Here is an 18845-nt window from a genome sequence, read left to right as displayed (position 1 = left end):
TTGGCCCTTTTGCCTTCACTCTGCGGTCCAGCTCACCCCAAACCATCTCGATTGGGTTCAGGTCTGGTGACTGTGGAGGCCAGGTCATCTGGCATAGCACCCCATCACTCTCTCTCTTGGTTAAATAGCCCTTACACAGCCTGGAGGTGTGTTTGGGGTCATTGTCCTGTTGAAAAATAAATGATGGTCCAACTAAACGCAAACCGGATGGAATAGCATGCCGCTGCAAGATGCTGTGGTAGCCATGCTGGTTCAGTATGCCTTCAATTTTGAATAAATCCCCAACAGTGTCACCAGCAAAGCCCCCCCCCCCCCACACCACCACACCTCCTCCTCCATGCTTCACGGTGGGAACCAGGCATGTAGAGTCCATCCGTTCACCTTTACTGCGGCTCACAAAGACACGGTGGTTGAAACCAAAGATCTCAAATTTGGACTCATCAGACCAAAGCACAGATTTCCACTGGTCTAATGTCCATTCCTTGTGTTCTTTAGCCCAAACAAGTCTCTTCTGCTTGTTGCCTGTCCTTAGCAGTGGTTTCCAAGCAGCTATTTTACCATGAAGGCCTGCTGCACAAAGTCTCCTCTTAACAGTTGTTGAAGAGATGTGTCTGCTGCTAGAACTCTGTGTAGCATTGACCTGGTCTCTAATCTGAGCTGCTGTTAACCTGCGATTTCTGAGGCTGGTGACTCGGATAAACTTATCCTCAGAAGCAGAGGTGACTCTTGGTCTTCCTTTCCTGGGGTGGTCCTCATGTGAGCCAGTTTCTTTGTAGCGCTTGATGGTTTTTGCAATTGCACTTCAGGACACTTTCAAAGTTTGCCCAATTTTTCGGACTGACTGACCTTAATTTCTTAAAGTAATGATGGCCACCCGTTTTTCTTTACTTAGCAGCTTTTTTCTTGCCATAATACAAATTCTAACAGTCTATTCAGTAGGACTATCAGCTGTGTATCCACCTGACTTCTGCACAACACAACTGATGGTCCCAGCCCCATTTATAAGGCAAGAAATCCCACTTATTAAACCTGACAGGGCACACCTGTGAAGTGAAAACCATTTCCGGTGACTACCTCTTGAAGCTCATCAAGAGAATGCCAAGAGTGTGCAAAGCAGTCATCAAAGCAAAAGGTGGCTACTTTGAAGAACCTAGAATATAAGACATATTTTCAGTTGTTTCACACTTTTTTGTTAAGTATATAATTCCACATGTGGTAATTCATAGTTTTGATGCCTTCAGTGTGAATGTACAATTTTCAAAGCTATGAAAATACAGAAAAATCTTTAAATGAGAAGGTGTGTCCAAACTTTAGGTCTGTACTGTATTTTATTGAAAATAAATATTGAAATACAAAAATTAGCATATAAGACATGGTATCTGCAAAAAATATAGGGATATGCAAACATCAAAAATAAAGGAGTCATTATGAGCCAAATCCATATAATCTGGTAGCAGTATATTAATATTGTATAGATACCCGCTCTTTGGGCTGCCGCTAGCATACACAGGCAATGTCTCTGCTCCAAAAAGACAAGGTTTATTGTTTCCAAAAAACTTCCACAGGACTCAAAACAAGAAAATAGCTTTATTTAGCGCAAAAGTAAACAAAAAGAAAACAGTCCATACACTGGCGGTCAATGTACAGTAATGCAGGCTCATGCATATTAAATCAAGGTCCAGCTCTTTTAGACAGTGACCGAGTCTGTCCAACACTAGAGGGTTTTCCTCCTCCCACTTCCAGACAGCTCTGAGACAGCTCAGCTGCCTTATATAGGATCTGGAAAGCCCAGACCAAAGCTATAGGAGCGACCATTCCCACCCAAGCTTTTCTGGTCACTCCTAAAACCTGGACCCAAAATCCAGTCCCATTAAAAACTTTTCAGCAACATATTATTGCTGGAACCTTTCATGTCCAGGACTTACATCACCGAGGTTTTCCTACAATATACATACCCACAGTGGATTTAAATATAAGTAAAATATCTTAATAAAGATCTAGTGGAGTATGAAAAACAGTGATCCGATTGGAATTTATGCAAAAGTATATGTATATATACATCCATAATATGTTGGGTACAGATAGAGTATCTAAAAAAAACTGTGGAATATACAGTATATCACTAATGAAATTAGTCCCTAGGATATGAATAGAAGGTATAAGTATAGATTACATCTAGAAGAATAGTGAAGAAATCCCTCAACTGGATAGGGTAAGTGGTAAGTTCCATAGTAAGGGCGCATTTAGATGGCCGTATAAATTGTACCAAGATAGTAACAAAGTGCACAAATTGGTCAATGGCTTTTTTGACCCGAGGGTGACAGCTGCATAGAAATAGATGATGCTGTCACGCTCTGGGAGGGAGAACAGCTGGCCAATCCATGCACTGCGTTCCGATCTCGGTCCAATTTATATGGCCGCCTGACTGGACCCTCACACTTACATGTAAGGCAGAGTAATAGATGCGCACGCGTTTCACCCTTTCTTCTTCATGGTGTATAAAGATATGTTATAAAATCAATCAGACTTTTGTAATATTTGTAACAACTATTTATAAACGAAAGAAAACAAGAACAATTGTTTCCCTGGTTTCTTCTTGTGTGAATGAGATCTAGTCACATTCTCAGACGGAACATGGCTAATTACATATAATGTAAAAACTGCACATTTCACTTCTCGGGAGGGGGGGAAAGATGAACAATTTCAGGATTAATGTTTTAGTTCCACAATCCATTCCTATTATGCATATCTCATTAATTGTAGAAAATATCTGAAAATGATTATACTTCAGCTTCATACAAGCTATTAATCTTATAAACTATGCTTAAATGGTCCCGTAAACAGCATAAACATATATTTGTCCCTATTATGAGCTTTCATTAATATACAGCAAAGTCCTGCTGGGCGAATTTGATACTTATTGATGGTCACATATATTGGCGCAGTGTGAACAAACTGTTAGTCACTATTAAAAATTAACCTGAGAAAGCCCACTGTGGATTCTGTCAAGGGCTTCTGCCACTTTTCTGGATGATTTAGGGCATTTCAAGGTCATTCTTTTATTCCATTGTTCACCATGGGTAGAACAATGTAGAAAAGCTCTGCATGTAGATGGCGAGAAGAGACTATTATACAGAGCCGCTGCTATGTGAAGTGAATGCTGCGGGCTGGCTAGCCTGATGTTTACCAGCAGATTTCACAGCTGCCACTTGCATTTCCTATAGATTTAGTGCATATAAGGAAGAGATTAAAATAAAGCAATCAAGAGTGAAAAGTCTTAGTATCTCAATTCAATGACCTTGTGAAGGTCAAACTGTTTTGCTGCATGATTAAACTGATAACAAAAAATCAATCAAATACCCAGATGGACTATTTCTGAAAGAGGATCCATTGTGAACATTTTGTTTTATTGAAATGAAAGTGTATCAAAAATAATTTTGTCCGTGTTTCTCTTTTTTCCTTTTTTTGGTGCACGTCTCCCTCTGCTCTATAGAATGTGTAATGAGCAGAAGCTGCTGCTCCTGTTCGGTTTCCTCTTACAATCCAGACGGAAAGAAGCGACATATGCTCAGCAGTTTCTTCTTTTAGTTCATCTTACAAGCTTTTTAAGACAAAATGCAGATACTGTGCAGAAAGTGGAAATATATAGAGGTGGACATGGACTTCTAGAATGATGCAGAAGTATTTCCCGTCCAGTCTTGATTCTGAGTCAATGGTTAAAGTTCATTAAAGGGAACCTATCCTCAGGTTATTTTTCTGCCCCATATGAGAGCAGTATAATGTAGGACCCTGATTCTAGTGAAGTATCATATATTTGGCTGCTTGCTGTAGTTTTGATAAAATCAGTGTTTTATCTGCTGCAGATCTACCAGTTCTCTGAATGCTGAGCTCTATATAACTCCACCCACACCACTGATTGGTAGCTTTCTGTGTTCGCTTTGCATAAGCAGAAAGCAGCCAATCAGTGGTGGGGGCGGGGTTATACAGAGAACATTAAGATGGAGGACTATATTACAGCAGGATTACTAGTCCTCTAGAGATAATCTTCTGCTGATAAAACAGGAATTTTATTAAAACTATAGCAAACAGCCCAGTATTTGACACATCATTGGAATCAGGGTTTCTGATTAGGTGGCAAAAACCTAGTGACAGATAAGATGTGTGCATCTCTTATTGAATTTGGAGCATCTTTCACCTGCTCAAAAAATGTACATGGACTGGAGTACAATGTGCTATAACTAATGACACTTTTATAGCATAAATAATAATTATTAATTATAAATTAATAATTATCTTGAATCTCCCAGGCCAGATAGGCCATGCTGCTTCTACTAAGCCACACTCATTATAAAATGCTGATAATGGGGCCGATAGTATTTTTAGAGGGGGAAAATGATAGGGGTAGGAAGGGTTTTTCATGCTTATTCCCTATGGACATCTCTACTGAAAAAAATGAATGAAAAATGCACAACTGTGTCTAGGAAAAAAATACCTCAAAACCATAGAAAACACATAAAATTCATTAAAAGTTTGAAAACAAACTCAAACGAACTGTGTGAAATTAGCTTTAAAATAAGTTAGAATTCTTTGTCATGGATTTTTCTAACAGGAAAAAAATGTAACATGGACACTGGTTTTTCTGTATGGGATGTTTTTTTTGCCTACTATACATTTGATTCAGTAGACAATTTTGACATGTTTTCTGCACTCCAAAATATAATAGGATTCCTGTGAAGAAAAGAGGAAAAAAAAAAGAAAAAACTAACCATGAGCCCTACAAATGTGTTTTTTCCATTGAATTTAATGAGAAGCTTAGTTTTGCTGCATTTTGAACATTTTTAAGTGGATTCTTGCACAGAATGTGAATATACCCTTAGATTGACAAAGCCAGGGGAGGATTCAAAGGGAGTAAGAAATATAAAGGAAGGACTGATATTTTTTCTTTTTGCTAGATCCACAAATGGTTCTAGCTAAAAAAAAATCTGGGTCCTGATCCTCTCTCATGCTGCCTGTGGTTCAGAGAAAATAAATCTGCTGGCAGATCCTTTGAATCTTTTTTGAATAAAAAGTTCTACAACTTTCTGTTGCTCTTTGTAGTTCAATGCTTCAGAGTTTTTAAGATGTTTTTCAATGGTCCGTAAATAAAAACGTTCTTGTATGTATATGAGCTGTAAATCTGTATATATAGTATCTAGTCCTCAGCTGAGAAAGAAGATTATACACTTGTACCCACTCTGGACTCCACACTGGTACTTTATAGAGATGTGCAGATCACGGGCAGATTCACTAGATTTCGCCACCAGATCTAATTCCAAATCGGTCCCTGGTTGGTCGGAAAAGACAAAATTCAAATTTCTGTTCACGGTGATTTTCCTGGGAAATTCGATTTGCAGTGAAGTTACTCTCTGTGACTTTAATGCCCCTTATTGTGGTCTGAAGTCTTATAGACCACAGAGCATAAAAGATGCAACATTTTTTTTAAAAAGTACTTATACTCACCTCACCAGCTGCCCCCACTGCTCCCTTCCCCTATCTGGTCCTCTATGCATCCGTCGCGTCACATCTGTGGCTTGTTGCTCCCTCTTGGCCAAGACTTCTGACTGTGAGTAGGACTCGAAACGTGAGCAATGAAAGCCGGGATCTGCTGGTGGCTGGGGGTCCCAGGCTAAAAATGTGACATAATGGAAGCACGGAGGACCAGGCAGAAAGCAGCAAGGGCAGCAGGAGAACTGAGGTGATTATTTTTTTTTTCTTAAACATTTGGTGATCCTCCATTGTTCAACAAGATGGCAGACACAACTGGCTGCCATTTTGCTAAACTCGTCTACAACAAATTGCAAAAAATCCATATTCTACAGAATTGTGTATAATTCAAGTACAATTTAATTGCACTCAAATAAATTTACCTATCTCTATTCACCTTAACTAATCCCTCATCTGTCCTTATGTACCCGTTACATCACCCTGGTCCTTCGCACCAGTCTTTTGTTCTTCCGCTGCTCCCTTCCACCACTGAGGTCAGTGTGTAACCCTACACAGTCACATAGGGAGGTGACCGCATGAAGCCAATCAAAGGCCTCATTGCTGGAAGGAAGCACCAGAAAAACCAGAGACCAGGACGGGCTCTGGGGAGTTGCAGCAGACGTGGCATAAGGAGCAGTGAAGGAATAGGAAAGGTGAGAATGATATATTGTGTTTTAACATCTTCATTCAAACAAAAACAGAAAAATGGTGGTTGGCTTCCTTTTGGCAGGATCAAATCCCAAAAAGTTGAATTTGCCAGAATCTTAAATTTAGGGGAAATTTGCAGCAGTTACTGATGTGTTTGGCTCAAAGCACATTCTGTATGTTTCCAATTTCTGCATGAGATTTCTTGAAGCTGTATATCTTTGTGTGCAAAAATTTTATGTTTGCTGAGGAAGAGTCCAAAAACAAGTCTATGTAATATGAAGACCAAACCAATAAAGCATCCTATACTTCTGAACTTAAACTTTTGACTGCACAGTATTAATTACAGATTATACATAAAGATATGTCCTTCTTATTTTTCCTTTTCGGTAGTCATATCCTGAAATGAGCAGTGTAAGGTGACTAGTCTAAAATACAAAACATGATTTTGCGGTACTTTGTCAAGAGACGTTTTATGCTTCTATAAGTGCAGTCTTTGAGAATTTTACTTGCATGTTGCGATGATGTATAACATTTTTATAAAGAGAAATTGCAGATGAAAATTAGCAATTGACAAAATGGTAAGGGTGGACACATTTGTACATACACTTGCACCATTACTGTTTATAGACTTCGGTCCTAATTCATGAAAAGTGTTTACTCCAGAAAACTAATGTAAAACACTCTGAAAAGTCACCAAATATTTGTGCAATGCAAAGTTGTGCAATAATTTTGCAACTTTTGGCGTTTTTATGCCAGCTACAGGGAAAAATGCAGTATCTGGGAAGAAGCTTGGATGGGACAGGATGTGGCTATACATGTCACTGAAAAAGTATGCAAAATTAATTAAATAGCAGGCATCTATTAATGAATTTGGCACATCTTATTCCTGCATGCCCATCATTAAGACTGGTGTACAAAACGCAAATCCTAATGAATCGGGGGGACATCAGCTTCATGGTACTGTTTATACCCTAACAAATATTTTTATTTTATTTATTTACCAGATTTTTCTCAACAACTCATTTGCTCTGGATTCTTCTTGGATACACCCAGCTGAGGAATTGATATTATTTCAAGGGCTTGAAAAGCCAAGTCGAAGGACAAATCAAGTGACCATGGCTATATCTAGACCATCTGCCACCACTAGGCCATTGCACAAAGTGATATTAACCCCACAACGAGTAACAGGTCTGTGACAACTAAGTATTTGCTTATTGGTTAGAAAGAAGTCTTTGTACCAGAATACAATGGTATGACAAGTGGCGGCAATCTAGATGAAATGGCGGCAATCTAGAGCAATAATGATGATAAAATCAGTTCAAGTTGTGTGCAATTCTAGTAAGCCATTTCTTCATTAAAGATGTTAAAAGTTGACTTTGTTGTGAAAAATTCAGTTTTCTATGTTATCTGTAGTTTATGATTGAATGTTATCTCAACTATTGCTGGTTTTAGACGAACCATTCATTAGGGTGTTCATAAGATCATTCATTCCTGGCTATCAGACCATCTACACCAGCCAGCAATCACCAAACTAATGCTTGTTCTTCGAGGAGGGCAATAATTTTTTAGCTAGCCAAAAACAACGTTAATCTGTGTGCAATGATTTATTTGTGATCTCCTAAACCCCAATACACTGTTGTAAAACTTTGGTAGACTGACTCCAATAATAGGATTACGCCACATGTACTGCTATTTGCCTCCATTTTGATATCAAATTTTTTCTTTAACTATATTTTTGCCATATACTTTGGCTCAGCATTTGACTGATATAATCTGACCTGAAATGACCAGTGTAAGGTGACTAACTTTAAAAAAAAAACTGATTTTGTGGTACTTGGTCAGGAGATATTTATGCATTATGTTTACTTAAATGGTTGTAGTTTTTGAGAAATTGGAATTGAAAATTGACAATTCACAAAAAGGTAAGGGTGGACACGTTTGTGCATATACATTGCAAGAAAATTAGACTTCTTTTGCTACAGAAAAGCTCTTGGTCCATAACATTCCGTTTGACCAATATGAGGCAAATTGTTAAAAGTGTTTTCAGGGATTTTGCAAAAATTACCAATGAGTAGAGAATTTTCTAAAATAAAGTAATAACTATCACCCTTCCTTTAAATCCACCATCATTCGGGTAGTTCTTGCCCGTCCTGCATTAATGAAATCACATTCATCATTTACTTGACCACTTCAGTAAATCACCAGCCTCAGATGTGATATTTGGATGTATGGCTCGCAACCACAGAGGGCTGTGATTTTTTTTTTTGCATAAGTCATGTGAATAATGGATGAGTCATGATCTATGCAGTACAGGTGGGGAACTCTGGGAACTCCGAAGGCACCTGGAGATTCAAGAAGTACTGTAAGTAATGTTTTTATAGCGTATTTAGTCTGTAACATTCACTACTCTTTGGCAACTTTTTTAACAAACCTGGAAAACCTATTTAATTATCAGATAATTACCATGCACTTACTGTCTGGTATTGGCAGAGTACCAATACCCAAATTGAAGGTATGGGAAAAGGAGATTTCACAGGTAGAAAATGCAATTCAGTTTAACTCTTAGTTTAAAGTCTGAATGAAATAGAAAACATAAAATTAAAATAAACCAAAGGACGGTAAATCAAGACAAAAATGATAGATGCAAATCCACATACTGTATGTAAAAATACCTAAAGACCCCAGATGAAGCTGTTGCGAAACACGTGTCGGATGTAGTGGGTAAGCCACTTTAACACTTTTCTACTACAGATCTTGTGGAATCATTTCCTTCTTTTTCAAGGTAGTTGACTGTGTATTATGACTTTATTTTTTGTCATTACCTTGTTGTACCTTTACTACCCTGAGTAACATTCTATCTTTCAGACTTTCCTTTTGCCATGTGTTTATGTATTTTGGCATCTAATGTCTTTTTGAATATGTGTCTAATAAAAGCTATATTATTTATATTCTACATGTGATTGCTTGAATCCTGAACAGTTTCTTTTGTTGGTTTATAAAATAAAAATGAGACCTTCAGGGTCAAAATTTACATTGGACGCAAGTACTGTAACTCTGTAGGAAAGGGTTTCGGGTCCTCAGGATCAAATCGCAAAAAAACTTCCTGCAGTGGGGGTTGGTCCAGTAATCTTTATTTAATACCTGTATACATGTGTTCTATGACTTTTATGATGTAAAGCACTGATAGAAATATAAATAATTGTACGGCACTATGATAACTCTGGTCCTGATTTACTATCCTCGGAGTGTTGACCCTCTCTGTTACACAATCACTAAGTCTTACCTGGAGGAAACTGGGCTCTCATCTAGAGATGAGCGGATCTGTGGTATCCCATAAAGTGGCCATTTCCATGGGATACCGGGTGTATAGTGTGTTCCATACAGATGCTGGGATTTCTGTGTAAACTGTATATTGTAAACACATTGTGAGACCTGCTAACAGGCAGCACAAAAAGGGTTAATCTCCTGATCATGTGACCCGGCTGTGCTTAGTATGCAGAAGCTTCAAGAACAAACTCCCCTGGGCAGTCAGCCAATGACTGCAGCTGCAAGAGTCACATGAGTGTGGGAGGAGCTAAATCCTGTCAGGAAGTTAAGAATTCAGGTGGCAGTTGGAGGTCAGACATTTTGTTAGAGAAGTGAGAAGAGGAAGCCATTTTGTAGGAGAAGGAGTTCCTTCCCCTCACTGTGGGGTCTAGAAGGGAGCAATAGAAGGGAAGCTGACAGCCTTCGCATTAGGAAGTTTCCTATTACACCTCTAGGAGAAAAAACTACCTCAGGGCAGAAGCAAAGCTCATCTCTAAGGAAGGAATATTCTGATTTGATGAAACAAGTGTCCCACAGAGTGGAGTGAGAAGAGGAAGCCATTTTGTAGGATGAGTTCCTTCCCCTCACAGCTGGGTCTAGAAGGGACTAATAAGATAAGGGAAGCTGACAGCTCCCGCAGTGTCTACATGTACAAATCAATCTTTAACTGCGAGTGCAGACCTGAACACCAATTCATGATTGGGGCTTTGTTGCACAAACTACTATCTCCACCATCATTCTCTACTTAAAGAAGCAGCTACTGTGCAAACCTTGGTGGTACTGCAGAGGGTTGTACTCCTGGCGGTGCATAATGTGCTTCATGGTGGCCGAGCTTCAATATAAGGTTTGCACAGTAGCTGCCTCTTTAAATAGAGGATGATGGTGGTGATAGTAGTTTGTGCAACTAAGCCTCAATCATGAAGAAGCCGTATGAACTTAAACAGAACAGTCTCTTTATTAATGATGAAGGGGCAAATAATTATGTACAAACAGTAGGGAATTAGCGTTCAGGTTTACACCCACAGTTGAATATTGCTTTGTACATGCAGACAGGCCAATCTGTGTGGGACACTTGTTTCATCAAATCAGAATAATCCTTCCTTAGAGATGAGCTTTGCTTCTGCCCCGAGGTAGTTTTTCCTCCCTGAGGTGCAATAGAAATCTTCCTAATATGAAGGCTGTCAGCTCCCCTTCTATTAGTCTCTTCTAGACTCAGCAGTCAGGGGGAGGAAACTCCTTCTCCTACAAAATGGCTTCCTTTTATCATTCCTCTAACAAAATGTCTGACCTCCAACTGCCACCTCAATTCTTAACTACCTCACAGCAGTTAGCTCCTCCCACTCTCATGCGACTCTTACAGCTGCAGTCATTGGCTGACTGCCCAGGGGACTTTGCTCCAGAAGCTTCTGCTTATTCAGCAGAGCTGGGTCACATGAACAAGACTATGAGGAGAAGATTTACCTTTTTTACAACATACAGTTTACACAGAAATCCCAGCATTTGTATGGAACACACTATACATCCGGTATCCCATGGAGATGGACACTTTGTAGGATACCACAGATCTACTCGCGAAGGATCAAGTTTTAGTGGAATTTCCTGAAATTTGTGATTTCATGCAAATTCAAACATTATGAGATCCAATTCGATGTTTGCAAAAAAAAAAACTTGTCTGGCACCTTTTCCCACATTGTTGAAGCATCAGAGATCGGGCTAATGTAATTTTGTATTGCTGCGCAGCCTCCCCATAATGCCCTGCAGCTATGACATCTAGCGGATTATCATACATTGAACAGTGATGGCCAGTACTGGGGCCATCACAGATCAGCGGTTCCCAGCGGAGCACAGTTTATATGATAGAGTCATTTTTGAACTCCAGAGTCACTGGGAAAGTCTCTCTCTCCTGTAGAGTGTAATCTCTTATGATCAGCAGAGTATAAGCTCTTATGGACAGTGGGGTCCTCTCTCTCTCTCTCCTGTAGAGTGTAAGCTCTTATGATCAGTGGGGTCCTCTCTCTTTCTTCTCTAGACTGTAAGATCCTATGGTCAGCGGGGTCCTCTCTCTCCTGTAGAGTGTAAGCTCTTATGATCAACGGGGTCCTCTCTCTCCTGTAGAGTGTAAGCTCTTAATTTCAGCGGGGTCCTCTCTCTCTCTCTCCTGTAGAGTGTAAGCTTTTATGGTCAGTAGGGTCCTCCCTCTCTCTCCTGTAGAGTGTAAGCTCTTATTATCAGCGGGGTCCTCTCTCTCTCTGTCTCCTGTAGAGTGTAAGCTCTTATGATCAGCAGTGTCCTCTCTCTCTCCTGGTGAGTGTAAGTGACGCGCCCCCTGGGCTATGGGGTACTCGGTGCCGGGCCAGTCGTCGCTTAGGGAAAGGTCACAGTGGCGGTGACCCGGTCCATGACCCAGGGCAGTCATTCAATAGGGGATTATTTACAGGGGAATTATGTACAATGTTCGTGACAGCCACCTGTGGTATGCGGCTAAGGGAGCTGCCGCTGCGGAGCAGGTCCTCTGGAGCTGATGTTACTGCAGCAGGGATGGTGTGGCTCTCCACAGGTAGAGCTTAGCTCCAAGGCAGTGTAGATATAATAGGTTATGCTGGGCGTTGTAGTGCAGGGGTTGATGGCGCAGCAATAATCACAGAGACAATGAAGTGCAGTCCTCAGGGTCTTTACTCACGGTTGTTGCAGTCCAAGTTACAGGTACCACAGTAACTCCCCTCATTGTGCTGCGCTTACTCAGGGAGGGGTTCAGTCCACCCTCAGATATCTCCGGAGTACTTAGCAGGACCCCCTTTTGTGTCCTCTCTCTGGCCGTCTCCCTGCACCTCATACCAAGTGTCCCAATCCAGTACCTGCGGGCCTTGTCGGGCGACGTCTGTCCAGTGCCCTGGGTCTTCTATAGCTACCTTCTTGGTGAGACTGATATGGACTGTTGGCTGCAGGACTTGAAATACTGCAGCCTCCGGCTTCTAGTTGAGTCATAAAGTTCTCTGCTAGTTGAGGGACCGGTCCCCTTTATGTGGCCTGACCCCTCCACCTCCTGGTAGATTCGGGCGTACGGGTGGCCTCCAGGACTGTCCGTACCCCCGGGGTCCCTTCTTCCGTTCCTGGAGCCCTTCCTACTCCCTCTCCTCTTTCTTCAGTCCTAGGCCTCTCCTCAGGCCCTCTGCCTGAGCAGAGCTCCTGCAGAGCCCTGCTCCCCTCCTCTCCTGTAGACTGTTCTCACTCACTGCTCTGACTGGACTGATCTCTCTAAACAAGATGGCTTCTCTATTTATACCTTTCTTCCATGTGCTCCCCTAAGCTAATTTCTCCCACACCCACACCCACTACATAGCCCCTCCCACAGCTAGGGACCCGGGACTGTGCTCTTGACTCGCCCCCTGGGCCGTGGGGCACTCGGATCCGGGCAATAGGGGGAACGATGGGAGTAGTAGTGGCAACCCGGTTCCGTGGCTCAGGGTGGTCAGGCCAGTGGTAGTCCGTTACGTGTTGTTGATTATGTCCGACTACGCCACCCGTGGATTTGCGGTCATTAGGAACCGCCGCTGCAAGGCAGACTGCTGGGGCTGATGATATGTGCAGCTGGGATGGTGTGACTCCCCACGGGAAGAGTGCGGCCCCAGGGCAGTGTAGTGGATGGTGGGACTGATGGTGGTGAGAGTCCCAGTGCTGATAGTGCTGGAGGAGCAAGGAGCACGCAGACAACAGGTTGCAGTCCAGGGTCTTTACTAGAACAGGTAAATTGACCCACAAACAGTCCCAGCTAGGAGGGGACCTGGATGTCTGAGAGCAACGGGGAAATTGGCCCTGGTCAGGGTGAGGGTGTAGGCCTACCGTGCTTTCTGTGCTCCTTCTGGCTATCTCCTCGTTATAGGGTAACAGCCCACGTTTCCGAGCTTTCCGTGTATTCTCGCCTGTATGGCCTGCGACGTGGGTTCCTTTCTGCTCCCGGCCTGGTACGGCTTTACTGGTCCCTTCTGTTGTGGCAGGGCCTCCAGGCTTCTTAGGCCAAGGAATATACAGTCCCCTGCGAACTGGTTATCTGCTGGAGAATGTGGAATCCTCCCAGCCTCAGACACCAAAGTCTGGGAAATTAAGTCCTTTATAAGTCAAGACAGGCTCTCTTCGCCTCTTGTCTCTGGCTTGTGGCTCTCCTCCTGCCACACTTCCTCTTAGGTGCAGTGCAACTGTCTGTCCCTGCTCTGCTCTGGGACAAGTCTCAGTGCTGAGACAGGCCATCAAGTTCTCCCTATCCCTGCCCCCAGCACCAGCTTTTATAGAGGCAGCCTGCTCCCCCTACTGGCCTGAGACAGGAGGTACTGCATGCTAATGTTCCCCTGACTAGAGAACCTCCCCCTTGCTCTCAGACACAGCTTTATTACATTTTGTGGCATCCAGGCCAGGGTGACACATTCCCCCCTAGTGAAATTTAGTACTCCGGGACTAAACAATAAACAAAGACAATATGCATAACCATAAAACATTAACAGACAAACGACGCACAGATTGAGTTCTTAAGGTCACAGTGTGGCCTGTGACCGGGTGTCCATATCACCAGCACAACGGGGACTCTTAACCAGGTGGGGGTCTGTCCTACCCCAAGTCCTTAACAGTCTTAGTTCATTCCTTGGTTAGGCTCCGAATGCAGTCCATACAAGGTCCCGGTTATACAAAGTGCATAACCTTTGAGTCCTTACGGTAGCTGCAAGAAACTGAAACACAGAATTACCAAACATGCATGTAACTTGGCAAACAATTCAACAGTTGGTAACAGGGTTATTTACAATTTTAGTGCACGCTATATTCTCCAGCGAGCGGGTATCTGTCCCTTTGTGCTCCTGGTTGACCTCCTTAACCCACTGTCTGGTGGTGGACTGACCTGGCTTTCCCCACTAGCGTTAGGGGTACAGCTACCAGCTGGGTGTACAGGTAGGGCAGGCAGCTGTCTGCGGGTCCTTTGGCTTACCGCAGGCATGGCAGGCTCACTGTCAGCAGAGGGTTGACTCTCCTGGGTTGCTGGTACAGGCTCTTCTGCCTCTGGAACCGCTTGCTCCTCTTCACCTTCCGGCTCTGGTGTTGGTTGTTGCTGTGCCGGTTGCAGGAAATGCAGGACGGGTACCACTATGGCATCATTTATGCGAGTCCAGGACTGAGGGAACTCTCCGAGAACGGTGCTGATCATTTCTTCCTTGTCCTCTGTGGGTTCAAGGTCACTCTGATCCTCTTCTGCACTACGGAGTTGCTCGGGGCACCTTTTGAGGTGGTCTCTGGAGACGACACTAGTGGTTTCTCCTCCGTCCTTGGTGATTACGCACACCTTTGGGTTGTCGTGGTCAGACTGCAGTACGGTGTAGGGTTCCCTCTCCCACTGGTCGTCCAACTTATGTAGCCTTCTCTTCCGCTTCAGGACTTGCTCACCAGGTTCTAGGGGACCAGCAGGGGCGTGTTGATTGAAGAGTTTTTCTTGCCTCTCTCTTATCTGGGCCAGGCTCTTCTCCACACTCTCCTGTACCTTCTTGTACTGCAGCTGCCTTTCTGTATCCCTGTCCGCATCCGGGGAGGTGTCCTCAGGTATTAGGACTCCCATCTCCAGGTCTACGGGCAGCTTACCTGGTCTAGCTCGCATCAGGTAAGCCGGGGTGCAGTTTGTAGCATTCACCGGGATATGATTGTATAAGTCTATCAGGTCCGGCAGTTTTTCTGGCCAGAGGCTGCGTTCCTCCAGGGGCAACGTCTTCAGGAGATCAATGACTATATTGTTCATCTTCTCACACATCCCGTTGGTTTGTGGGTGGTAAGGCGTTGTCCGAATCTTCTTACAGCCATAGAGGTTGCAGAACTCTTGGAAGATTTCAGCCTCGAACGCTGGGCCCTGGTCTGTCAGGACCTGTTCCGGATACCCGTGTGGACGACAGAAGTATTGCTGGAAGGCTCTGGCCGCTGTTTGGGCTGTCAAGTCTTTTACCGGGACCACCACGAGAAAACGGGAATAGTGGTCCACGATTGTCAGGGCGTAGATGTACCCTGACCGGCTTGGAGCCAACTTGACGTGGTCTAGAGCTACCAGCTCAAGAGGCTGCGTGGTGACGATGGGCCTCAAGGGTGTCTTCTGGCTGATGCGGTCCTTCCTCCTCAGGTGACAAGGGCCACAGTCTCTGCACCACTTTTCTACAGCTCCTCTCATGCCGACCCAAAAGAACCTTCCTCTTAGCAGGAACTCCAGTTTCTTCCAACCAAAGTGTCCCGCTCTGTCATGGTAAGCCCCCAAGACCATAGCTGCATCTCGCCTTGGGACCACGACTTGCCAGGTCAGCTCGTGCGTCCGGTGGTTGACAATCCTTCTGCACAACTTGCCTTCGTAGAGGAACAGCTTGCTCTTCTCTTTCCATAGCTGCTTGGCTTCCTCTGGGGCATCTGGATCTAAGCGGGCGTCTTCCCGGGTCAGCAGCAGATCTTTCACCAGGCGGACTGCAGGGTCACTATCTTGGATCTCGGCCCAGCTGTGGTGAGGTAGGGGATTGATCATCACAGTTGTTAGATCCTCCTCCTTCACGCGGTGGGAGTATTGAGCGGCTCCATACCGGTGAAACGCAGGGAGTTCTACCTCCTCCAGCTCTTCTGGGTCTTCGTCACCTTCAGGTAAGTGAGGCATTCTCGATAGGGCGTCAGCGGTGGCATTGGTTTTGCTGGCCCGGTACTTGATCACAAAGTCATAGTTGGAGAGACGGGCCATCCACCGCTGTTCTAGGGCACCAAGTCTTGCATTGTCTAGGTGTGTTAACGGGTTGTTGTCCGTGTACACCATGAACTTTGCGGAGGCCAGGTAATGCTTGAAGCGTTCCGTCACGGCCCACACCACCGCCAAGAATTCTAGCTTGAAGGAGCTGTAATTCTCCGGGTTCCTCTCGGTGGGCCTCAGCTTCCGACTGGCGTATGCGATCACCCGTTCTCTGCCCTGTTGGTTTTGGGACAGTACGGCCCCCAGTCCCACATTACTGGCGTCTGTGTGGAGAATGAAAGGCTGGCCATAATCAGGGTAGGCCAGGATCTCATCCCCCGTGAGGGCCATCTTTAGCTGGCGGAAGGACTCCTCTTCCGGTTTATCCCACTTGAAGGGTGACTTCTGACTCCTGGACTTAGACTGTCCGATCAGGAGGTCCTGCATAGGAGCTGCCATCTTAGTGAACCCGGGGATGAACCTTCGGTAGTAGCCTACCAACCCGAGAAACTGTCTCACCTCTTTGATGTTCGAGGGGCTCGGCCAACTCTTGATTGCCGTGACCTTGTCAGGGTCGGGGGCCACTCCTTCCGCACTTACCACGTGCCCTAGGTACTGGACCTTCGGCTTCAACAGGTGACACTTCGATGGTTTCACCTTCAGGCCATAGCCTGCCAGGGCTTCGAACACCTCGGCCAGGTGCTTTAGATGGTCCTTGTAGGTCTTCGAATAGACGATCACGTCGTCCAGGTAAAGGAGGACCGTCTCGAAGTTTCGGTGCCCTAGACAGCATTCCATCAGCCGCTGGAAGGTCCCTGGTGCGTTGCACAGCCCGAAAGGCATACAGTTGAACTCACTCAGTCCCATCGGGGTGGTGAAGGCGGTCTTCTCCTTGTCAGCCTCTGCCACAGGAAACTGCCAGTACCCGCTAGTATGGTCCAAAGTAGAAAAGAAGTTAGCAGATTTTAGTGCGGCTAAAGACTCCTCTATTCTAGGCAGCGGATATGCGTCTTTGTGGGTGATACGGTTGATTTGTCTATAGTCCACGCACATTCTCATGGTGCCGTCTTTCTTTTTCACCAGAACCAAGGGGGCTGCCCAGGGGCTACAGCTGTCTCTAATGACCCCAGCTTCTTTCATTTCTCTTAGCATGCCCTTGGCGTTCTGATAATGTGCAGGGGGTACAGGCCTGTGTCTCTCTTTTATTGGTGGGTGGCTCCCTGTGGGGATGTGGTTTTCTATCCCCTTTACTCTGCCGAAGTCTAGCGGGTGCTTACTAAAGACTCTCTCGTACTCCTGTACCACCCGGTAGACTCCTTGTTTTTGGTGCAGGGGAGTGGAGTCAGCACCCACATGGAGTTTCTGGCACCAGTCCTCCTTTTGTTTCTGGGAGCCATTACCCTCCGCCTGTGGAGATGGAGGCAAGGGTTCCACGGCCCTGATAGCTTTGTGTTCGACGACAAACAGTTTGGCGAGTGTAGCGTACCTGGGTAAGTGTACTTCCCTCTCCCCAATGTTGAGGATGCGGACGGGCACCCTCCCAAGACGGACATCAACCACCCCCCGGGCTGTCAAAATGGTGGGCCTGCTGTCTGAGTACACAGGTTCTACCATGGCTTGATAGTCTCTACCTCTCAACCCGATTGCAGTCCGACACCAGATCATCATTTCACTTTTGGGACGAATGGAAATGGGGAATGGGTCACTCAGTCTTACGCTACCGATCTCACCACCAGACAGTTCTACCTGCTGCCGTCTCATCAGGGCTTTTATCTCCTTGTTGAGGACTCTCTGTTGGCTGGAACTAGCATTCACCGCCACCTGTTGTAAGATTACAATTACCTCTGAAAGACCATTTTCAATTACGTTAGTACCCACAGTTATTTTAGGGTGACTTTCACGACGGTCAATGTCCACAATAATTACTCCCTGTGCCGGTAGTTCAACTTTACCAATTTTAATGGTCATCTCCTTGAACCCCATCTGCGGCACGGGTAAGCCATTACTGGCGATGAAGCTCAAGTTACTGTCTGGATACCGTGTGATATCAGCATCAGTCCAATACTGCTTAAAAAGTACATAAGGGATAGTGGTTACTTGCAACCCAGTATCCAGCAAGGCGCTCAAGGGGATATCGTCCAGCACCACGGGTAAAACCGGGCGCCCCCCAACGTACTTATTACGCCAATTGTAAGGGCCTGGTGATCTTATGCCTGGGGGTTGGCCCTCTGCCCCAGTTTGGACCCGTTTAAATTACAGAACCTGGAAATGTGTCCGGGCTGGTTGCATCGACGGCAAATGGGCTGTCCATCCTCTGCGTAGCGGTCTGTGGCCTCCCTCGGAACGACGGGATCCTCCTCTGTCGATGCCACGGGACATCCTCCGGACTTGAAGCCGGCTCGATGGGTCTTGACGGGTCCACTTGCAACGCCTGGACGGTCCTGGTCAACGCCGCGACGCTCCTGGTCAGCTCCTGGACTTAGTGGTGCAGGTCTTTCGACGGGGCTTGGTTCAGGGCTTGTGCATCAGCCTCCACGGGGTCCATAGAGGAGGGCGTCCCCTCCTGGTGGTAGGTGAGAGCAGGGCGCCGGGGGTTTATAGCGCCACTGGTTGCAGATTCACGGAGCACCCTTATGGCCCTGTC

General features: G+C 45.0%; 1 protein-coding gene across 3 annotated transcripts in view; it reads left to right on the top strand.

Moving 5' to 3' along the window:
* TCERG1L (transcription elongation regulator 1 like) overlaps positions 1 to 18845 on the top strand; it is a 402802-nt gene that overhangs the window by 47356 nt on the left and 336601 nt on the right. For all 3 annotated transcript variants that reach the window (XM_073685097.1, XM_073685095.1, XM_073685096.1), the window contains exon 3: positions 7176 to 7359. In XM_073685097.1, coding sequence (XP_073541198.1) covers positions 7176 to 7359 — 184 coding nt within the window. The remainder of the gene's footprint in view (positions 1 to 7175; positions 7360 to 18845) is intronic.

This window comes from Phyllobates terribilis, unplaced genomic scaffold (genome assembly GCF_046119375.1).
Source record: "Phyllobates terribilis strain yellow unplaced genomic scaffold, ASM4611937v1 Scaffold_5__5_contigs__length_657084704, whole genome shotgun sequence".
Classification (NCBI taxonomy): Eukaryota; Metazoa; Chordata; class Amphibia; order Anura; family Dendrobatidae; genus Phyllobates; species Phyllobates terribilis.
This window is presented reverse-complemented; position numbering and strand designations above follow the sequence as displayed.